The sequence below is a fragment of the Pristiophorus japonicus genome, chromosome 10 (genome assembly GCF_044704955.1).
Source record: "Pristiophorus japonicus isolate sPriJap1 chromosome 10, sPriJap1.hap1, whole genome shotgun sequence".
Lineage (NCBI taxonomy): Eukaryota > Metazoa > Chordata > Chondrichthyes > Pristiophoridae > Pristiophorus > Pristiophorus japonicus.
The window spans coordinates 102,429,822-102,454,231 of NC_091986.1; the positions used below are offsets into that span (position 1 = coordinate 102,429,822).

At 44.0% G+C, this 24,410-nt stretch overlaps 1 protein-coding gene across 4 annotated transcripts in view; it reads right to left on the bottom strand.

The window, feature by feature from the left end:
• Nucleotides 1–24,410, bottom strand: part of LOC139275049 (piwi-like protein 4) — a 116,895-nt gene that overhangs the window by 46,770 nt on the left and 45,715 nt on the right. For all 4 annotated transcript variants that reach the window (XM_070891967.1, XM_070891969.1, XM_070891968.1 and 1 more), the window contains 5 exons: nt 22,673–22,870; nt 14,531–14,642; nt 12,356–12,482; nt 9,255–9,372; nt 5,232–5,343 (listed from right to left, as the gene is read on the bottom strand). In XM_070891967.1, coding sequence (XP_070748068.1) covers nt 5,232–5,343; nt 9,255–9,372; nt 12,356–12,482; nt 14,531–14,642; nt 22,673–22,870 — 667 coding nt within the window. The remainder of the gene's footprint in view (nt 1–5,231; nt 5,344–9,254; nt 9,373–12,355; nt 12,483–14,530; nt 14,643–22,672; nt 22,871–24,410) is intronic.

Consider the following 24,410-nt stretch of genomic DNA (forward strand, 5'->3'; position numbering starts at 1 on the left):
TCCTTACTCTCAATTTTTCCCTCATGTCTTTATTCATCCATGGTGACTCATTAGTGTTTAGTTATTTTAAATGTTTCACATTGCTATTCTACAACACTGTTTGCCAATATTGTTGTCTATTTTTATTTGCCCAAGCTCTATTCTCAAAATTAGCTATTACCCTGGTCTTTGACATAAGAACATAAGAAATAGGAGCAGAAGGCGATCCGGCCCCTCGAGCCTGCTCCGCCATTAAATACGATCATGGCCGATCCGATCACGGACTCAGGTCCACTTCCCTGCCCGCTCTCCATAACCCCTTATTCCCTTAGTGTTTAAGAAACTGTCTATTTCTGTCTTAAATTTATTCAAGGTCCCAGCTTCCACACCTCTCTGAGGCAGCGAATTCTACAGATCCACATTTCTCAGAGAAGAACTTTCTCATCTCAGTTTTTAAATGGGCAGCCCCTTATTCTAAGATTATGCCCCCTAGTTCTAGTCTCCCCTGTTATGTATGTATGTACACCTCACCAATATGTAAGCCTTGCCACTAGGGAGCACACCTGTGGGAGACCTAAGGGTCACCTGTATATAAAAGGTGATTCACGATGCTGCTTCAGCACTTTGGAGTCTGAATAAAGAGACCAAGGTCACAACAGTTTGAGCTTACAATACAGTCTTGAGGATTTATTCTGAACATAACATCCCCCATCAGTGTAAACATCATCTCTGCATCCACCTTGTCAAGCCCCCTCATAATCTTATACGTTTCGATAAGATTCCCTCTCATTCTTCTGAATTCCAATGAGTAGAGGACCAACCTACTCAACCTTTCCTCATAAGTCAACCCCCTCATCTCTGGAATCAACCGTGAACCTTCTCTGAACTGCCTCCAAAGCAAGTATATCCTTTCGTAAATATGTAAACCAAAACTGCACGCAGTATTCCAGTTGTGGCCTCACCAATACCCTGTGCAACTGTAGCAAGACTTCCCTGCTTTTATACTCCATCCCCTTTGCAATAAAGGCCAAGATTCCATTGGCTTTCCTGATCACTTGCTGTACCTTTTGTTTTTCATGCACAAGTACTCCCAGGTCCTGCTGTACTGCAGCACTTTGCAACCTTCCTCCATTTCAATAATAACTTGCTCTTTGAGTTTTTCTGCCAAAGTGCATGACCTCACACTTTCCATCTGCCAAATTTTTGCCCACTCACTTAGCCTGTCTATGTCCTTTTACAGATTTTGTGTGTCCTCCTCACACATTGCTTTTCCTCCCATCTTTGTATCATCGGCAAACTTGGCTACGTTACCCTCAGTCCCTTCTTCCGAGTCGTTAATATAGATTGTAAATAGTTGGGGTCCCAGCACTGATCCCTGCGGCACCCCACTGGTTACTGATTGCCAACCCGAGAATGAATCATTTATCCCTACTCTCTGTTTTCTGTTCGTTTGCCAATCCTCTATCCATGCTAATATATTACCCCCAACCCTGTGAAATTTTATCTTGTGCAGTAACCTTTTATGTGACACCTTGTCAAATGCCTTCTGGAAGTCCAAATACACCACATCCACTGTTTCCTCTTTATTCACCCTGTTCCTTATATCCTCAGAGAATTCTAGCAAATTTGTCAAACGTGACTTCCCCTTCATAAATCCATGCTGACTCTGCCTGACTGAATTTTGCTTTTCCAAATGTCCTGCTACTGTTTCTTTAATAATGGACTCCAACATTTTCCCAGCCACAGATGTTAGGCTAACTGGTCTATAGTTTTCTGCTTTTTGTCTGCCTCCTTTTTTAAATAGGGGTGTTACATTTGCCGTTTTCCGACCTGTTGGGATCTCTCCAGAATCCAGGGAATTTTGGTAGATTACAACCAATACATCCACTATCCCTGCCGCTACTTCTCTTAAGACCCTAGGATGCAAGCCAGGGATCAGGTCCAGGGGATTTATCCACCTTTAGTCCCATTAGCTTACTACCACCTCCTTAGTGATTGTGATTGTGTTAAGTTCCTCCCCCCCTATAGCCCTTTGATTATCCACTGCTGGAATATTATTAGTGAACTCTACCTAAAGACTGATACAAAATATTTGTACAGAGTTTCTGCCATCTCCATGTTCCCCATTACTAATTCCCCGGTCTCATCCTCCAAGAGACCAACATTTACTCTAGCCACTCTTTTCCTTTTTATATACCGATAAAAACTCTTGCTATCTTTTTATATTTCATGCTAGTTTACTTTCATAGTCTATATTCCCTTTTTTAATCATTTTTTTAGTCATTCTTCGTGGGCATTTAAACGCTTCCCAATCTTCAGTCCTCCCACTAGTTTTGGCCACATTATGGGCCCAAGTTTCCACACGATAAAAAACGGGCACCCCTCCGAGCTGGGCGCCTGTTTTTCGTGCCTAAAACGGCGCCGGAAAAAAAACGCGCGATTCTGGAGCGCCCTGCAGCTCCTTGTCTGTTTGGCGCGGCGCCCAGGGGGCGGAGCCTACACTCGCGCCGATTTTGTAAGTGGGAGGGGGCGGGTACTATTTAAATTAGTTTTTTTCCTGCCGGCAACGCTGCGCGTGCGCGTTGGAGCGTTCGCGCTCGCGCACGCGCAGTGTGAAGGAAACATTGGCACTTGGCCATTTTTGTAGTTCTTTGTAGCTGTTTAGTTTTTGAACATTTTTTAATAAAAGCACATTGCCATCAGCACATCAGCACTGAGAAGGCTGCAGGAAGCCTCAGAAAGTTGAGGCAGCCGTTTCCAGACGACCTCCCCCTTTTGCCGTCGGGAAATGGCTCCTCAATTTCTGAGGCTTCCTGCAGCCTTCTGTCTCCTTCCCTCCCTCCATCTGGAACGGCTTCCTCCCCCCCCCCCCACTGCTGCTTTCGGTCGGTCGGGCCCGCACTCCCCCCCCCCCCCGCCCGCCCGGAACGGCTCCCCCGCCCCCCCCGCGTTCGGTCGCTCGCCCGCCGTCTGGAACGGCTCCCCCCCCGCGTTCGGTCGGTTCCCTCCCTCCCGCCGTCTGGAACGGCTTCCTCCCCCCCCCACCGCGTTCGGTCGGTTCCCTCCCTCCCGCCGTCTGGAACGGCTTCCTCCCCCCCCCACCGCGTTCGGTCGGTTCCCTCCTGCACGCCGTCTGGAACGGCTTCCTTCCCGCGTTCGGGAACGGCTGCCTCGTTTTGTGAGGCTTGCTGCAGCATTCTTCCCTGGCTGAAGCACTTTCACACAGGTAGGAAGATGGTTTATTTAATCTTTTCTTTGCTTATAAATTTTTATTCAGGTTGGATTTATTTGTATAACTATAAATAAGGATTTATTGTAGAATTTAATGACTTCCCTCCCCCCCCCACCTCGTTCTGGACGCCTAATTTGTAATCTGCGCCTGATTTTTTAATGTGTAGAACAGGTTTTTTTTAGTTCTACAAAAATCTTCACTTGCTCCATTCTAAGTTAGTTTGGAGTATGTTTTCACTGTGGAAACTTTGAAATCAGGCATCAGTGGCCGGACACGCCTCCTTTTGAAGAAAAAATTCTGTTCCAAAGTGGAACTGTTCTACCTGACTAGAACTGCAGAAAGAAAAATGTGGAGAATTGCGATTTCTAAGATAGTCCGTTCTCCACCAGTTGCTCCTAAAAATCAGGTGCAAATCATGTGGAAACTTGGGCCCTATATGCCCATGTTTTTAATTGGATACCGTCTTTTATTTCTTTAGTTAGCCACGGATGGCTATCTTTTCTCTTACGCCCTTTCCTCCTCACTGGAATATATTTTTCTTCAGAGTTGTGAAATATCTCCTTAAATGTACACCACTGTTCATTAACCATCTTACATGTCCTGTCATGCTCATGACCTTTTCAATTATTATCCTAAACCATGTTATATTATGGTCACAATTGCTCGATGTTCCCCTACTTTGCTCTGGTTCATTCCACATTACCAGATCCAGTAGCAAATTCTCCGTTGTTGGGCTTCTTACATACTTAGTTAGAAAGGAGTCCTGTACACATTGTTGGAACTCCATTCCCTTACCCCTTTACCTACGTCATCTGGCTAATTAATTTTGGGATAGTTGAAATCCTCCATGATTATTATTCTATTGTTTGTTACTCATTTCCCAAATTTGTTTATATATCTTTTCCTCCACCTACCTTCCACCATTAGGCCATCAATTAGTGTGATTGATCCTTTTTTTTATAATCACTTATCACTATCTACATAGATTCTATTTCTGTCTTACTGTTGGCTGCGTTACTGTTTTTCTACAGCCTGTTATCTCTAATAAGTACAGCTTCTCCACCTCTCCTTTTTCCCCCTCTATTTTTTCTAAATATATTATATCCTGCAATGTTTAATTCCCAGTCCTGATTTTTCTGTAGCCATGTCTCAGTAATCCTGACTATATCTGGTTCCCCACAACGTGTTATTGCCACCAGTTCCCATGTTTTATTACGGACACAGTGTACATTGCTGTACAGACAGTTTAACTCATTTTTAATAGAAGTTCCTCTCACTTTATTTGTAATCATCTTTTTACCTGTTCTATAACTCTATTTATTCCCTGGTCATTTATGTCCTCCTTTAATTTAGTCTGTCCCATGCTCTTTTTCTTGTTTTATTTATATTTAAGCTTGTTTCATTTCTTGTAGATCATACTCTTTTTCTCCACCCCCCCCCCCCCCCCCCCGCTTACTAGTTTAAAGCCTTTGCTATCTCCCTATTTAACCTTTCCATTAGGACATTGGTCCCATTCTGTTTCAGGTAGAGCCCATTCTATTGATACAGCTCATTCCTGTCCCAGTACTGGTGCCAGTGTCCCATGAAAAGTAACCCCTCTTTCCCATACCAGCCCTTTAGCCACATGTTAACTCAGCTGATCTGTCAGTCTCTATGCCAATGTGTACGTGACTCAGGCAATAATCCAGAGATTATTGCCCTCTAGGCAACATCTAGGCACCAGTGACCATAATAGTGGAGAAAGGAATTTGATCTGAGTGTTGTAAGAGTTCATATGATAATATCTCAGACTGTAATTTCAACTCTATTACCTTAACGTTTTGAGATAAAATGCAAATATTAAGGATATTGCTTACAGAAAACACGGCACCAAAGTTTAAAAATAAATTGTGAGCATTAAAGGCAGAATTACCTTTTTCACAAATTGAATAATCCACTGAGATGCAAGTTTGATTACGCAGCTCAACATCATGATGTTTTTGGAAACAAAATCTTGTTATAACAAAAACTGAATACTCACAGAATGATCAAGCATATGAATTTTCTCGGAAGGAAGGACACGGCCTACCAATGAGATCTGCTCATCAAGGCGTAATCCCCAGCCTTCCAACTCAGTCCGTGCTACTTTATTTCTGTAAAGAATATTGTCAGAATGTTATTCTTTTATTATGCATCTGTCCTCAAGTAGACACATTTGGGTATAAATTTATCTTGGGTGATAGCACTCTTTCAAAGAGCCGGCACAGGCATGATGGGCCAAATGGCATCCTTCTGTGCTGTATCATTCTATGATTCTCTATGATTCTAAACGGACAAGAGCGAACTGGCCGTCCATTTTGCAGGTTATAAAACAGGCTGTTGATTTGCTATCGCGCAGTATTTGGTACCTCTCAAGATGAATTTATATGACATCTTGAAGGAAGATATCCACTGTTCGCTATTTCTGGCAAAATCATAAAGGTATTCAGAAGAACATAAGCATTATTTTATTTGCTGCCATTTGTGGGAAAATTTAACCAGCTCACTGGTTTCTCAATTCCGTCTGGTAAACGGCTGCCGAGAGCTACTGTGCTGACAGACATATTGGTAAAGTTTGGAGGTGTTCACATACACAGAACATCAGGATGGGTGGCGCCATGGCTGCTTTAGATTGGACTTCGGGTGTATTGTGGAGGGAGCTGCAGTTGGATAACAGAGAAGGGAGAAGCAGGGAGGGGAGAATCAGGGAGGGGAGAAGCAGAGAGGGGTTGAGATCGCATGACGCGCTACACGTGTAACAGGGTGTACAGAGGCTCAGCTTCATTGACCTCTCTGAAGACAGTGCTTGCAGAGCCTCAGATTCACATATCAGATGGTCACAGACATCTGCAGCTTCCTAGAAAAGCTGCTCCTTGCTGGACTTGGTGGCCACATATTGCCAGGCACTGTGAAAGTCACCACTGCCCTAAATTTCTTTGCCTCTTGTTTCTTCCAGAGTGCCACTGGAGACATATCAAGAGTCTCCCAGTCGGCTGCATACATGTGCAAAACGTGGGTGATGGAGGGTTGTTTGCCAGGGCGTCAACTTATGTCAACTTCCTCTGTAACGATAATAGCCAAAATGAGCAGGCACTTGGATTCACATCTGTGGCTGGCTTCCCACAGGTAGAGGGTGTCATCAACTACACAAACACCGCAATCAGAGGACCACCAGATCAACCAGGAGTATTCAACAACCGCAAGGGATTTCATGCCGTCAATGTGCAGCTGGTGTGCAACCATAAAAGGTTTATGCAGGTGTGCGCCAAATTCTCAGGGAGTTGCAATGACGCTTTCATCCCATGGCAGTCCAAAAACACCAAACTTTTCATACCTAGCAAGCAGTCTGAGGGGCTGGCTCTTAGGAGACAAAGGATACCCCTTCAAAATTGGCTCTTGATATCTGTGAGAAAGCCCACTAATGAAGCCTTGGGGGGAGCAGGGGGGGGGTTGACAGCCACATGACCACTAAATGTGTCATTGAGCAAGCCATTGACGTGTTGAAGGCACCATTTTGGTGCCTGGACAGAGGCCCCTCAGTTCTTGCCAGTGAGGGTCCCCTAAAAGATCGCGGTGTGCTGCGTTCTGCACTACATCTTACAGTAGTGAGGATTAGAGGCTGAGGACGAAGAGCTCATCATTCATCATCTGCTGATGGTTCCAATGAGAACGAAGAGCAAAATGAAGATGGACACTCAACGCCAGACTAGCTGCTCATAATGCCAGGGATGCGTTAATAGCTCAAGGCTCAGTTCATCACTCACATTGGACCAAAGTAACTATCATATCCCCCAGATTACCCACCCACCCCCCAAATCCCCACAGAAAGCAGTCCTGTAACAAACCATCCACACATAGCACATGCCCTAATTGGTCCCGTCAATTCATGGCTTCATATTCATCACCAAGCGAATAAAAAGGCGAATTTCCACTCGGCAATCAAGAATGGGGAAGTTGTGCAAATGAATGCATTTTATGTGCTGCGATATCAAAATGAAATTTAACAATATAAAATTTTTTCAAACACCTTGTGCACACCCTTGGTGAATTGCAATTGTTTTTCCTAGTCTACTTACCACTTCTACATGGTGCACCTCTGTGGCTTCAGCATAGGTAGAGGCAGGCTGCTCAGATTGCTGCTCTGACTTCTGAGGTGCTCTTGGCTGACGACCTCTGGTTCTTGGAGCCCATGAGGGCCCACCCAAAGACTGCTCCACCTGCAAATGTGTAGGGGCAGACCTGGCCATCGGGACTTGAAGCAACATGTCAGGTATTGGCAATGGGGGGGCAACAGGTGAGATGTGTGAGTGCTTTGAGTGGAGTTCCCACTTCCATGTCCCCTTTCACCATTATCCCTCTCCTGGGGTACATTACTCTTACCAGTCTGTTGGGGAGCAGCTTGGTGCAGATCAGTGATGCATTGTAATGCCACGGATAAGATATCTGTCATCCTAGTTAAGGTGGCAGACATATTCCAAAGTCTGCAAAACTGTGGTCACGACCTGCATTGTTTTATTTGAAAGCCATGCTTGAAATTCCACGGAGGCAGCCACTCACTCCATGATAGATATTCTCGCTATGACCTGCGACACCAATCCACTAATATTCGAGCTGGACTCCTCCATCCTTCCGCTATTGTGGAAACATCCGCCAGTACCTCGTAAATTTGCTGCTGTCCCTTTGGAATTCTCCTTTTCATCGATGGCCCCCGGGTTCAGCATCGGTGTTCAGCTGAATAGAGCTTGAAGATGATTGCGCCCCTCGACGCGGACTCTGCATAGCTGTCCATGCTACTAGTGTCTGCTTGTGTTCACTTGTGAACTGTGAATCACCAGGTGAAAACCCAACTTGCTATCTAACTGGCCCCACCGAAGTGTGAGTATTTGAAGTGGTACATGGTAGTACGTCCAGTGACGGTGCACCCTCAGAAAGAACGAGGTCCTCTGAGGAATCATCCTCAGGAAAGTTGAGGGACTACTGCAACTGCTGCTCTACGTGTGAAGGCCCTGGAGGAGTAAAGAAAGGGTTATGAATTAGTACTGGCAATGTAGCCACTCAGCATAAGGTTCAACAGTTTTCACACGTTGCTGAAATAAAGTCAACATGATCTTGTATGAGATGTGTGTCAAATATATTTTTAATTCTGTCACCAGGCATCTGCGAATTCCTAGTCTCTCCATCTCTGATGGTCAGGGACGTAGACATGCCACTGATCTTCCTCTCCATCTGTCAGTTGCACAATCTGTTGCGGGCCACTTCCAGTCCCCTCCCTCTCCTTTGTGTCTTGTGCTCTCTTCTCCTGTAATGAGGGAAAGAACAGACCTATCAGTGACTGTAAGGCATGTGTTACCCGATGGATGCAGTGAATTCGGTGAGGGCAACGATCAGGCAGGGGCACAACATTGCATAAGGATTGGAGTGAGTAGCAGTGGTGAGCAAGTGCATAGAAAAAGAACGATAGGTGTTCTTGAAACTTAAGTATGTGTGAAGAGTAATATCATGGAGTACGCTTAACAATACAGAGGGGGATCGCAGGATGTAGGTGAATCAGCAACTGTACTCACCTTTCCTGACCTGGTTAGGTCATTAAACCATTTCCTGCACTGTATTCATGAACGGGATGCAATGCTCTGACAGTAACCAACAACCTTGCCTTCTTTGTGACAGAACGAGGTTTCTTCCTCCCGTTCCTGGGAAAGTTTATCTCCTCCTTGATGAGGGAATAAAAATATCAACTAATGCATTTGGGGATTCTCTTATGAGTTTGGGACTGAGTATGTTGTTGGGGCTGAGTAGAGATAATTTTACTCGGCATTTAAACATGCTAAGCCTGTGCTGAGAATGCCCGATGCTTACACTGAGTGCCTGAAATAGAAGTGTTCCATTCCCAGTGCTAACATACTTCACCTTTTTCCATGCTAACAGCCATGGCAACAGATCAAGTCACAAAATAATATTTAACCAGCTTTTCCAAATTGATAATTAAAATGAAGGTAAGCATTTGGTCTACAAACCATTTGTTTACCTCTGAATATTATCTATTAGTTCCTGCAGTCTCTGTTGTCTCTTTTGAGGAGTTAGCTGTGTTTCTGCGGCCAGATCCTTCATTAAACGAAAATCAGAGCGAGCCTGGTTACTTAGCCCTGTGGGGAAAAAGTAGTCAAAATGAATCAATATGGTTATTTGCATGTGAAAGAAACCTCAAGTAGGATTTAACTTCATGGTAGGTTATTCTGCTGATTATCAATCACAAGGATTCTCCCTGAGTAGGCCAGAGCAGCTTTACTCAAAATGGAAGGCATATCATGATTTGCCTGAGAGTCACTCTAAAGCTATCTGATCCCGAAGAATCGTACAACAACAAATTGCAGTTGATTTTAAAAGTCTGGTGAATAGTAATCATTCCATTCATTGTGTGTGAAAATAAAGACCATGGCCCCAAATTTCTTATAGGGCCACTCAGCCAACAGAAGTGTGGAGGAGTGGGCCCTGAGTCTGCCCAAGTGGACAGGACCAGAGTCTATCCCAAATTTCAGGGACAGGGTTATCTGCATGGATAGAGCAGGGCACTGGTTCATTGGCAGTACCCATCCTGACATATCCTAGAAAATCAGAGCAGCGTCAAGGGCAGAATTTGAGGCCTTTTAAGGTCCCAACAATCAAGTCAATTCTCTTTCTCTTTGGCTCTCAATGCAGCATTTTAAAAGAGAGAATCTATTAACCTTGATTTATAAAGGTTTGGGGTCTTTTAAAAAGGAGTCACACCAGTTCTCAGCCGGCGAGATCTCCTCTAAGGCCTTGTAAGGCCATAATTCTTAGGGTAACTGGAGAACACCTCCAACACATGGTTGGAGAAGGTTCTCAATCTTCCTCGCTGCCATGCTCCACCTCAGTCAACAAGCTCCCCACTGGAGTGGAACTAAACTACAGAACCAGTGGGAACCTGTTCAACCTTCGTCATCTCCAGGCCAGGTCCAAGACCACACCAACCTCTGTCATCGAGCTACAATATGCGGACGACGACTGTGTCTATGTACATAGAGAGGCTGAACTCCAAGTCATAGTCAATGTATTTACTGAGGCGTACGAAAGCATGGGCCTTATGCTAAACATCCGTAAGACAAAGGTCGTCCAATAACATGTCCCCGCCACACAGCACTGCTCCCCAGTTATCAACATCCATGGCGTGGCCCTGGACAACGTGGACCATTTCCCATACCTCGGGAGCCTCTCATCAGCAAAATCAGACATTGATGACGAGATTCAACACCGCCTCCAGTATGCCAGTGCAGCCTTTGGCCGCTGGAGGAAAAGTGTTTTTGAAGACCAGACCCTCAAACCTGCCACCAAGCTCATGGTTTACAGGACTGTAGTAATACCTGCCCTCCTGTATGGCTCAGAGACATGGACCATGTACAGTAGACACCTCAAGTCGCTGGAGAAATACCACCAACGATGTCTCCGCAAGATCTGCAAATCCCCTGGGAGGACACCAACATTAACGTCCTCGACCAGGCCAACATCCCCAGCATTGAAGCAGTGACCACACTTGATCAGCTCCGCTGGGCAGGCCACATTGTTCGCATGCCAGACACGAGACTCCCAAACCAAGCGCTCTACTCAAAACTCCTCCACGGCAAATGAGCCAAAGGTAGGCAGAGGAAATGTTACAAGGACACCCTCAAAGTCTCCCTGATAAAGTGCAACATCCCCACTGACACCTGGAGGAAGTGCATCTGGGAGGGCGCTGAGCATCTCAAGTCTCATTGCCAAGAGCATGGCGAAATCAAGCGCAGGCAGCGGAATAAGCATGCGGCAAACCAGTCACACCCACCCTTTCCCACAACGACTATCTGTCCCACCTGTGACAGGCACTGTGGCTCTCGTATTGGAGATGGAGGAGGTTATTTATCTCTAGCTCCACTGATCTTTTGTACGTGACTCCACATGCTATTAACATGTATTCATCATCATCGTAGGCAGCCCCTCGGAATCGAGGAAGATTTGCTTCCACTCTTAGAATGAGTCCTTAGGTGGCTGAACAGTCCAATACGAGAGCCACAGTCCCTGTCACAGGTGGGACAGATAGTCATTGATGGTAAGGGAGGGTGGGACAGGTTTGCTGCAGGCTCTTTCCACTGCCTGCACTTGATTTTTGCATGCTCTCGGCGATGAGACTCGAGGTGCTCAGCGCCCTCCCGGATGCACTTCCTCCACTTAGGGCGGTCTTTGGCCAGGGACACCCAAATGTCAGTGGGGATGTTGCACTTTATCAGAGAGGCTTTGAGGGTGTCATTGTAACGTTTCCTCTGCCCATCTTTGGCTCATTTGCCATGAAGGAGTTCAGAGTAGAGTACTTGGTTTGGGAGTCTCGTGTCTGACATGCGAACAATGTGGCCTGCCCAGCGGAGCTGATCAAGTGTGGTCAGTGCTTCAATGCTGGGGATGTTGGCCTGGTCAAGGATGCCAACGTTAGTGCGTCTGTCCTCCCAGGGGATTTGCAGATCTTGCGGAGACATCGTTGGTGGTATTTCTCCAGCGACTTGAGGTGTCTAATGGTCCATGTCTCTGAGCCATACAGCAGGGCGGGTATTACTACAACCTTGTAGACCATGAGCCTGGTGGCAGATTTGAGGGCCTGGTTTTCGAACACTCTTTTCCTCAGGCGGCTGAAGGCTGTACCATGGCGCATTGGAGGCGGTGTTGAATCTCGTCATCAATGTCTGCTCTTCTTGATAAGAGGCTCCCGAGATATGGGAAATGGTCCATGTTGTCCAGTGCCGCGCCGTGGATGTTGATGACTGGGGGGCAGTGCTGTGCGGCAAGTGCAGGCTGGTGGTATTCATTCATTATGTTAGTGCCCAATGTTTAAGTTTAGAAAGTTTCAACTGTCATTTAGAGTATATCTAGCTTAATAATTTGAATTACTCATTAATCCTCAGCTAATTAGCTACACTTTTCAAAAACAAAGCTAGAATTTCTGGTGTCTAATTAAACTTCCCAAATAATACAATAAAATCAATTAACAGATTTGTTTTGTCTGGACAGATTCAGGCTCAATTGGGATGCAAGTATAAGTAAGTATCCTCTCAGCACTCATTTGGCTGGAAATCATTTGCCTGTTACCTGTGAGGAAGCAGAACTCTGGAATGAGGTGAGCTATACGTGGAACCACATCTTTGTCACAATTTTTACTTTTTAACTGGCTGACTAGCATTGGTTGATTCAGATCAGTGATCGAGGCATCATATTGCTGTGCAAACAAAAATTGAAGATGCTATTAAAAAAATTATGTCCAGTACCAAAATAAACATCTAAGGGGCGAAACTGATCGATGGCAGAAGTGCAAAATTTGTGATAGCGAATCTGCAGCATGTTTTACACACCACCTGATTTTGAAAATTCCACCCTGTATTATTCTAGATTATTTAAACGAGAGTAACTCATTCATATTCGATTACTTTCTTCTTAGAGGTAGCTTTCTGAATATGCACTGGTGATGAGGAACTTTGCCTGCTGCCTGCCGGTGGGCATCAGGAAATCACAAGCATGTTGCCCATGATTTACTGTCCATTTGAATGAAAAATAGTGGGCTGTGCACCTGCGATTTTCCAATATGTACCTTGCTGCTGGCACATATTTGGAAAATGTTGTCTGTTGCGTTCTAAATAAAAACAATTTTGAACTAAACTTATACTTTAACACACCAACAAGGGCATCAGCCAATAAACAATAAGCCAGTAAAATATTTCTAAACTCAACTCATTTAATATCTCAAGAAATGCTAATTCAATAATGTTGAATCAGGAACAAGATAATGGAATAATCTGTGATGAAAAAAGCCACAAGAGGAGCATACTGTAAACACTAAAATCTTGTCAAGTGAATTGAAAGATATGGGTGTCTAAAGTTAACATTATTGCATTCATTTTATGGGCCTAAAATAGACGCAACAATAACCAATTTAACAGTGCCGAGGCCTGGTGGCCACCTAAAATAATCACAAGCCCCATTTTAGTGTAGAGCTCCTGTGCTCATTCAAGACCCGGACTCCTAAATGTATTCACCCTAGTCGGAGTTTGAAATCCATAAGCTCAGACCATTATTTCCTGGTCTTAAGCTGGCAAACCAGTGGTTTTTCAAAGGGCCGCTGGAGGCTGCTTAAAACAGGTCCAAAAATGTGGAAATGTTTTCGTATTTTGTGGAGTTAGAAGGAGTAGGAGTGATCAACCTTGCTCCACAAAACAACTATGAGCCACTATCTACATGCCCTCACCCACCTCCCAATCATGCCCATTCTCCCATTCTCTTACCCCGAGCTTATTCCTTGTCAAGGCCTACATTTGTAAGGCCTCGGCAGGCAAGCTGTGTTGGGGCGCCTGATTTGCATCCGCAGCTTGCTTTATTTATTCTGATGAGGCCCGAGGATAAATTTATTTCGGTCTTTGGGCCCACCATTCCTGCGGCTAGTTTGGGATGCTAAGGAATTTACCCCTCAAGGGTACATTAAGCTACATGTTAATCTATTTCATACTCTGATGTTCAGATCATTGCTCTGATTTTCAGCCCCATTATGCCTGCAAAATCTGTCTTGTGCCTCTACATTAGGTTTCTTCATTTTAATTCATTTGTGCCTGGTCATTGTGAAACATCTTTCTCTTCAATCTTTTCAACCTTTTAAAAAGCTCCAAAAAAAAAATTGCCCTCCATGCAGCAATTACATTTAAATAACACATCCCTTTAACTTTCACCTAAAGCACATAATTATGCTAGCTCTCTTCTCAAGGCCAAAACTGCACAGGAAACTATGAATAATGATGCAAATAATTCCATCGTGGAAAACTGAGCATTAGCTTATTGTATTTCTGCCTATCACCTAACAATTCTCAAATCAACTTTGCCAGGACCAAATATCTACCCTTATTTATCATACGTTTGGGAAATGAATTTATTGCAAAATGATCACTACTTTATTTAACAGGCTGAAATTCATATTTATTAAAAGGACAAAGTACATTTAATTCAGACATAATACACTGCAACTAACAGTTACCCAATACTCCTTCTTCTTCAGTTAGTTTTTCTTCTCTTGTATGGAGCTTGAACTAGCACACACTATCAAATAAACCTAGTATGTTCCTGGATAATAGTACAAAACATATTGGTAAATTCTATATCAACAAAGTTAATGTGCTCGTAATATATTCCTTTGTGCTATATTTTTAGGCAGGTGCTAACCAGTTTATTGACCTTGCTGATCAGAAAATATATCTTATTTTGTCTGTGGATCATCTTTCCCACCTGTGAATAATAATCAACGTAACTGATTTCAGTTCCATCTGCCTTTTTGAATGTGTTGGTGGGTTTCACAGACCAGTCAATATCATCAATGCGATATGTTTTGTTATTGTATCTAGGAGACAGAAACAGTGCATTACTCTAAAAACCTTGCAAAAGAATGAGGGCCTAGATTTTCCCTCAAGTTATGCCAGCTTCCGGGCATAACTCAATAAAAGTGCATCAGTATTTTTTTTGAGGAGCTCTTGTGCTGACTCCCCAATAGCCCCTGCTACCTCTGGCATTTTCCCTGAAGTGACATTGAGCATATTATATGTCTGCCCAAATATAGGTGAGCATATTATAATTAGCTACAAATGACAGGAAAACATTTTATAATGAATTTCTCATCATTTGTACCTTAGCAATGCTGTAAACTGAGGATGCTTATTCATCCCTAGCATCCAGTACTGCTAAGGGAGCTGGAAGAGTTTTTTAAGATTAAAATTATTTTTAATAAAAGATTAAAGATATTATTTAAATGGAGAAAGATTGCAAACTGCTGCAGTACAGCGGGACCTGGGGGTACTTGTGCATGAAACACAAAATGATAGTATGCAGGTACAGCAAGTGATCAGGAAGGCCAATGGAATCTTGGCCTTTATTGCAAAGGGGATGGAGTATAAAAGCAGGGAAGTCTTGCTACAGCTATACAGGGTATTGGTGAGGACACACCTGGAGTACTGCGGCAGTTTTGGTTTCCATATTTACGAAAGGATATACTTGCTTTGAAGGCAGTTCAGAAAAGGTTCACTAGGTTGATTCCGGAGATGAGGGGGTTGTCATGAGGAAAGGTTGAATAGGTTGGCCTCTACTCATTGGAATTCAGAAGAATGAGAGGTGATCTTATTGAAGCGTATAAGATTATGAGGGGGCTTGACAAGGTGGATGCAGAGAGGATGTTTCCACTCTAGGGGAGGCTAGAACTAGAGGGCATGATCTTAGAATAAGGGGTCACCCATTTAAAACTGAGATAAGGAGAAATTTATTTTCTCAGAGGGTTGTAAATCTGTGGAATTCGCTGCCTCAAAGAGCTGTGGAAGCCGGGACATTGAATAAATTTAAGACAGAAATAGACAGTTTCTTAAACGATAAAGGGATAAGGGGTTATGGGGTGCGGGTGGGCAAGTGGAGCTGAATCCATGATCAGATCAGCCATGATCTTTTTGAATAGCGGAGCAGGCTCGAGGGGCCATATAGAAACATAGAAAATAGGTGCAGGTGTAGGCCATTCGGCCCTTCGAGTCTGCACCACCATTCAGCGTCGGAGGTGCGTGGAGAAGCGCGAGTCCAGGGTCGGCGAGAGGCCTATAAAAGGCCCAACGCGGCGGCAGTCGGGAGCAGCGTCGGAGGTGCGTGGAGAGGCGTGAGTCCGGGGTCGGCGAGAGGCTTATAAAAGGCCCAACACGGCAACAGTCGGGAGCAGCGTCGGAGGTGCGTGGAGAGGCGAGCTTGTGCAGCTACAGGGAGAAGGCAAAAAAGAAGTAGAAAGAAACAGAAAGGTGACGTCACAGCCAAGGGGGTAAGTGATTGGCGAGTAGTTTTTCTTTTTTCTCTTCTATAACAGTGAGTAAACTTTAGCATTGTTGTTGCCAATTTAAGTGTATCTAAGGGTTAAGTCATGGCAGGAGAGCTCGGTCACGTGATATGCTCCTCCTGTACCATGTGGGAACTCAGGGACACTTCTGATGTCCCTGACGACTACGTGTGCGGGAAGTGCATCCGCCTCCAGCTCCTGACGGTCCGCATTGCAGAATTGGAGCTGAGGGTGGATTGACTCTGGAGCATCCGCGATGCTGAGAATGACGTGAGTAGCACATGTAGCGAGTTGGTCTTACCGCAGGTGAAGGGTCCACAGCCAGATAGGGAATAGAAGACCAATAGGAAGGGCAGTGCAAGGAAGGTAGTGCAGGGGTCCCCTGCGGTCATCCCCCTGCAAAACAGATACACCGCTTTGAGTACTGTTGAGGGGGATGACTCATCAGGGGAGGGCAGCAGCAGCCAAGTTCATGGCACCGTGGCTGGCTCTGCTGCACAGGAGGGCAGGAAAAAGAGTGGGAGAGCGATAGTGATAGGGGATTCAATTGTAAGGGGAATAAATAGGCGTTTCTGCGGCCGCAACCGAGACTCCAGGTTGGTATATTGCCTCCCTGGTGCAAGGGTCAAGGATGTCTCGGAGCGGGTGTAGGACATTCTGAAAAGGGAGGGTGAACAGTCAGTTATCGTGGTGCACATTGGTACCAACGATATAGGTAAAAAAAAGGGATGAGGTCCTACGAGACGAATTTAAGGAGCTAGGAATTAAATTAAAACGTAGGACCTCAAAAGTAGTAATCACGGGATTGCTACCAGTGCCACGAGCTAGTCAGAGTAGGAATCGCAGGATAGCTCAGACGAATACGTGGCTTGAGCAGTGGTGCAGCAGGGAGGGATTCAAATTCCTGAGACATTGGAACCGGTTCTGGGGGAGGTGGGACCAGTACAAACCGGACGGTCTGCACCTGGGCAGGACCGGAACCAATGTCCTAGGGGGAGCGTTTGCTAGTGCTGTTGGGGAGGAGTTAAACTAATATGGCAGGGGGATGGGAACCAATGCAGGGAGACAGAGGGAAACAAAATGGAGACAAAAGCAAAAGACAGAAAGGAGATGAGTAAAAGTGAAGGGCAGAGAAACCCAAGGCAAAAAACAAAAAGGGCCATTGTATAGCAAAATTCTAAAGGGTCAAAGTGTAATAAAAAGGCAAGCATGAAAGCTCGGTGCCTCAATTCAAGGAGTATTCGGAACCCATGAGAGGGCTAGTGAGAGCTCAGATGAACAGGACCCCAAGAAAGAATGCAAAAGGCAGGAGGTAACAGAGCAGAGTAGCACTGGGGTAAGTGTAAACCACAAGGTGATAGGAAGGGACAATATGTATGAATATAAAGGAGCTGCAGGAGGGGTCAAAACTAAAAATCATGGTTTAAAAACTAGTATTAAAACACTCTACCTAAACGCACGCAGCATTCGAAATAAAGTAAATGAGTTGACAGCACAAATCATTACAAATGGGTATGATTTGGTGGCCATTACAGAAACATGTTTGCAGGGTGGCCAAGACTGGGAATTAAACATACAGGGGTATCTGACAATTCGGAAAGATAGTCAAGAAGGGAAAGGAGGTGGGGTAGCTCTGTTAATAAAGGATGATATCAGGGCAGTTGTGAGAGACGATATTGGCTCTAATGAACAAAATGTTGAATCACTGTGGGTGGAGATTAGAGATAGTAAGGGGAAAAAAGTCACTAGTGGGCGTAATTTATAGGCCCAGAAATAATAACTTCACGGTGGGGTGGGCAATAATCAAGGGAATAATGGAGGCATGTGAAAAAGGAACGGCAGTAATCATGGGGGATTTTAACCGACATATCGATTGGTCAAATCAAATCGCACGGGGTAGTCTTGAGAGGAATTCATAGAATGCATACGGGATTGTTTCTTAGAACAGTATGTTACAGAACCTACAAGGGAGCAAGCTATTTTAGATCTGGTCCTGTGTAATGAGACAGGAATAATAAACGATCTCCAAGTAAAAGATCCTCTCGGAATGAGTGATCACAGTATGGTTGAATTTGTAATACAGATTGAGGGTGAGGAAGTAGTGTCAGAAACGAGCGTACTATGCTTAAACAAAGGGGACTACAATGCGATAAGGGTAGAGTTGGCTAAAATAGACTGGGACAGACTAAACGGTGGCACAATTGAGGAACAGTGGAGGACTTTTAAGGAGCTCTTTTATAGTGCTCAACAAAAATATATTCCAGTGAAAAAGAAGGGCGGTAAGAGAAGGGATAACCAGCTGTGGATAATCAAGGAAATAAAGGAGAGTATCAAATTAAAAACCAATGCGTATAAGGTGGCCAAGGTTAGTGGGAAACGAGAAGATTGGGACCATTTTAAACGACAGCAAAGAATGACTAAGAAAGCATAAAGAAAGGAAAGATAGATTACGAAAGTAAACTTGCGCAAAACATAAAAACAGATAGTAAAAGCTTTTCCTGATATATAAAACGGAAAAGAGTGACTAAAGTAAATGTTGGTTCCTTAGAAGATGAGAAGGGGGATTTAATAATGGGAAATGTGGAAATGGCTGAAACCGTAAACAATTATTTTGCTTCGGTCTTCACAGTGGAAGACACAAAAACCATGCCAAAAATTGCTGGTCACGGGAATGTGGGAAGGGAGGACCTTGAGATAATCATAATCACTATCACTAAGGGGGTAGTGCTGGACAGGCTAATGGGACTCAAGGTAGACAAGTCCCCTGGTCCTGATGAAATGCGTCTCAGGGTATTAAAAGAGATGGCGGAAGTTATAGAAGATGCATTCATTATAATCTACCAAAATTCTCTGGACTCTGGGGAGGTACCAGCGGATTGGAAAGCAGCTAATGTAACGCCTCTGTTTAAAAAAGGGGGCAGACAAAAGGCAGGTAACTATAGGCCGGTTAGTTTAACATCTGTAGTGGGGAAAATGCTTGAAGCTATCATTAAGGAAGAAATAGCGGGACATCTAGATAGGAATAATGCAATCAAACAGACGCAACATGGATTCATGAAGGGGAAATCATGTTTCACTAATTTACTGGAATTCTTTGAGGATATAACGAGCATGGTAGATAGAGGTGTACCGATGGATGTGGTGTATTTAGATTTCCAAAAGGCATTCGATAAGGTGCCACACAAAAGGTTACTGCAGAAGATAGAGGTACGCGGAGACAGAGGAAATGTATTAGCATGGATTGAGAATTGGCTGGCTAACAGAAAGCAGAGAGTCGGGATAAATGGGTCCTTTTCGGGTTGGAAATCGGTGGTTAGTGGTGTGCCACAGGGATCGGTGCGCCACAGGGATCGGTGCTGGGACCACAACTGTTTACAATATACATAGATGACCTGGAAGAGGGGACAGAGTGTAGTGTAACAAAATTTGCAGATGACACAAAGATTAGTGGGAAAGCGGGTTGTGTAGAAGACACAGCGAGGCTGCAAAGAGATTTAGATAGGTTAAGCAAATGGGCTAAGGTTTGGCAGATGGAATACAATGTCGTAAAATGTGAGGTCATCCACCTTGGAAAAAAAAACAGTAAAAGGGAATATTATTTGAATGGGGAGAAATTACAGCATGCTGCGGTGCAGAGGGACCTGGGGGTCCTTGTGTATGAATCCCAAAAAGTTAGTTTGCAGGTGCAGCAGGTAATCAGGAAGGCGAATGGAATGTTGGTCTTCATAGCGAGGGGGATGGAGTACAAAAGCAGGGAGGTCCTGCTGCAATTGTACAGGGTATTGGTGAGGCCGCACCTGGAGTACTGCGTGCAGTTTTGGTCACCTTACTTAAGGAAGGATATACTAGCTTTGGACGGGGTACAGAGACGATTCACTAGGCTGATTCCGGAGATGAGGGGGTTACCTTATGATGATAGATTGAGTAGACTGGGTCTTTACTCGTTGGAGTTCAGAAGGATGAGGGGTGATCTTATAGAAACATTTAAAATAATGAAAGGGATAGACAAGATTGAGGCAGAGAGGTTGTTTCCACTGGTCGGGGAGACTAGAACTAGGGGGCACAGCCTCAAAATACGGGGGAGCCAATTTAAAACTGAGTTGAGAGGGAATTTCTTCTCCCAGAGGGTTGTGAATCTGTGGAATTCTCTGCCCAAGGAAGCAGTTGAGGCTAGCTCATTGAATGTATTCAAATCACAGATAGATAGATTTTTAACCAATAAGGGAATTAAGGGTTACGGGGAGCGGGCGGGTAAGTGGAGCTGAGTCCACGGCCAGATCAGCCATGATCTTGTTGAATGGTGGAGCAGGCTCGAGGGGCTAGATGGCCTACTCCTGTTCCTAATTCTTATGTTCTTAATAAGATCATGGCTGATTATTCCTTCAGTACCCCTTTCCTGCTTTCTCTCCATACCCTTTGGTCCCCTTAGCCATAAGGGCCATATCTAATTCACTCTTGAATATATCCAATGAACTGGCATCAACAACTCTGCGGCAGGGAATTCCACAGGTTAACAACTCTCTGGAGTGAAGAAGTTTCTCCTCATCTCGATCCTAAATGGCCTACCCCTTATCCTAAGACTGCGTCCCCTGGATCTGGACTTCCCCAACATCGGGAACATTCTACCCGCATCTAACCTGTCCAGTCCCGTCAGAATCTTATATGTTTCTATGAGATCCCCCCCTCATCCTTCTAAACTCCAATGTGTAAAGGCCCACTTGATCCAGTCTCTCCTCATATGTCAGTCCTGCCATCCCGGGAATCAGTCTGGTGAACCTTCACTGCACTCCCTCAATAGCAAGAACGCCCTTCCTCAGATTTGGAGACCAAAACTGAACACAATATTCCAGGTGAGGCCTCACTAAGGCCCTGTACAACTGCAGTAAGACCTCCCTGCTCATATACTCAAATCCCCTAGCCATGAAGGCCAACATACCATTTGCCTTCTTCATCGCCTGCTGTACCTGTACGCCAACTTTCAAAGACTGATGAACCATGACACCCAGGTCTCGTAGCACCTTCCCTTTTCCTAATCCGCCGCCATTCAAAGAATATTCTGTCTTCATGTTTTTGCCCCCAAAGTGGATAACCTCACATTTATCCACATTATACTGCACCTGCCATGCATTTGCCCACTCACCTAACCTGTCCAACTCAACCTGCAGCCTCCTAGCGTCCCCTTCACAGCTCACACCGCCACAGAGTTTAGTGTCTTCTGCAAACTTGGAGATAGTACACTCAATTCCTTCATCCAAATCATTCATGTATATTGTAAAGAGCTGGGGTCCCAGCACTGACCCCTACAGCACTGCCTGCCATTCTGAAAAGGACCCGTTTGTCCCGACTCTGGCCTACTCCTGTTCCTATTTCTTATGTTCTTATGTAAAATGGCCATAAAGCTTAGGCTTAGGATCTTTAAAACTTTGCAATGTTTTATTTCTTCAACTAGCTGCACTCAGGACACTGGTTATGCTACACTGCAGCAGATCTCCAAGGCCAGCTGTAGCCATTCTCTGGATAATACAAGTTGGGCTCCCAGGCTGAGCCAGGTTCAAGATGCATCCTTAAAGTGGGTAGAAGCCTCACTCTTCCACATCTGCACCAACATTACGACCAAATGGAAGGTCTAAGATCAAATATTCATTTTCTGTTAATAAGTCTATAGGACTGAAATTGTATTGAATCTCTGTTATGGAGGAAACTGAGCCCAATAACAGACATTCTCATTTCTGAAATATTGCAAGATCGACTCAACATCAACAATAGGGTGAAAATAAATTTTTAAAAAGTACTCAAAAATCCTAATATTTTGGCTTGTTGATCAGACTACAGCCTTCCAAAGGCCATTCATTTGCATTGACACTAACCTGATCGGTGACAAAAAAATGGTGTTGTTCTCAATTAACCTCTTAGCTTGAGGCACAATCACATTTGTAAAAAATCTATTTATCTTGTGACATTATTGCTATATGTTTTACAACAAATTATTTGCAATGATATATATGGAAATTATATGCCAATTACTTGACATGGAAGAATTACACTTTCATTTGCATATATGTGAAATATCCAACCATTATTAAGCTTCTCTTTCAAGACATCAATATTGCAAAAGTACAGCAAGTATGATTTATGAAATAATAATAGCAAAGAAATCACAACTAACATGAAGAAATGTAGAACTTCTAACCCATAAATTTTAACTACAGTAAAACAACTATGTTAACTGATTAATTTAGCTGAGAAACATGCTTTGAAGATATTGGTACCAGAAAACAGTCCAATTCAGCTAGTTATTAGTTACAATTTCATCAACTGAGTGAGGAGTTTGCTCCACCAACAATAGGATTGCAATTTCTGCTTTACTTTTGTTTTCTTCTTTGTAGCTGTGCTTTTTTATCAATGTAAATTCAGCAATATTTTCATCTTTGTCATCTTATTTTGTTGTGATAGTACTAATGAGAACAAAGACTTTCATGCCAAGTAGCATTGTAGATTTTTGTACCATTTGTAGGATTGCAGCTGTTTAGCTTTTTTCATTTTGAAACAATTGTTTACTTTTTTTTTACCTTGTCAGGACAATGAATCCCACTAATTCCTTCATACAGGTATTAATGAAATGCTGGTCACCAATTCTGTTGTATAGCTCAGTCATGAAGTCTAATACCGTCTCGCTACGTAGAACCTTATGGCTTACATCAACAGACAATAAAATCTTGGTCTCGTATCTCAAGATTGAAGTAGAAAAGCCTGGCCACAGAATCAACCTGGAATTAGAAAATGTATAAAGTTTAAATATATCATAACCACGCTTTTCAACCATCTGCAAATACTACAGTATTGAGATGAATCCGAATTTTGATTATTTCAAGATGGAAGATGAAGAGAACGACAAACATGGACAGATAAGAGATCTGATACTAGGAGTGTAGCATGACTTGCGCTCTTTCTACTGAGACTGAGGGCTGTAAATTCACTAACCTTGCGCCGTTTTTTTCGGCGATATTTCGCCGTCTTTGGCTAAAAATGGTGATCTGCTAGTTTCGCTGAAATCTTGCGGCGGCGGTTTTGAAATACCGCTGAAAAACGGATAGCCGGCATGCAAGACTGGAAATACCGCTATCACCGTAGTTTGGACATTTGGCGCACCTGTATTCTGGGCGGGAAAAAAAACACCCGAGAAAAACCTGCGTTGCAACCGCAAGAACAGTGTGAAGACCTGCAAAAAAGCAAGTTAAAGTTTTTATTTCTTAATTCTTTTTCAGCAATTCAATAGTTAAGTGTCTTGTGAATGTTCTGTGATTTTTTTATTTTTGCTATTTTTTTTTGTGTTTTCCCCCCTCCCATGGCCTCTTAGAATTAACATTTCAGTTCAATTACCTTTGGTCAGAACATTTTCTATTCTCTATTCTCTAGAGCCAGTCAAACTGAGAATCCATGTCAGATGCAAGTTGCTGATGATATTTCCTTTAAATGGCCCTACTGGGGCTCCTTCCTGCTGCTGAATGCTTGGTCAAGTGGAGTGGTGACATCGAAAATGGCAGATTGTTGATGCACGTTCATTATATGACAAATTTCCATTTCTGCAGCGAGCACTGACAAGGACCTGCTGAAAATGGTGAAGGTTGCGGGCAGAAGTGAGTTGGCTACCATTTATTCTTCAAAATGGGCCGTAACAGCCGGCTCTAAATTCCCAAATTTCTAAGCCAGTCTCAAGATAAGGGATCGGCAATTTAGGACTAAGATAAGGAGAAATTTCTTCATCCAGAAGGTTGTGAATCTTTGGAATTCTCTACCCTCGAGGGCTGTGTATGCTCAATGAGTATATTCAAGACTGAGATTGATAGATTTTTGGGCACGAAGGGAATTAAGGAATATGGGGATAGGGCGGGAAAGTGGAGTTGATGTTGAAGTTCAGTCGTGATTTTATTGAATGGTGGTGCATGGACGATGGGTTGTATGGCCTACTCCTTCTCCTATTTCTTATGTTCTGCCTTGCCACCACCCCAAGCTTGAATCCCTCTTGAATAAGCCCAAAGTTACCCTCTGTGCCCCTCTTGGCATTCTCTGAAAGGCCCTTTGAGGCAATCACCATTGCATGATTATGAAGAGCAACCCCAACTGCCCCATTCTCCACTCTTCCCGACATTCCTGCCTAGCATACTCACTGGGAGATAGCCTCACTAATCTCCTTCTCATCCCCCTCACAGCCTTACTCCCCACCCCTTTGGATCAACAATCAGTACCCCTCTCTGTATTTCCATCCTAAATTTATATCCATTCATGAACAAGGCTCTTGCCATCTAT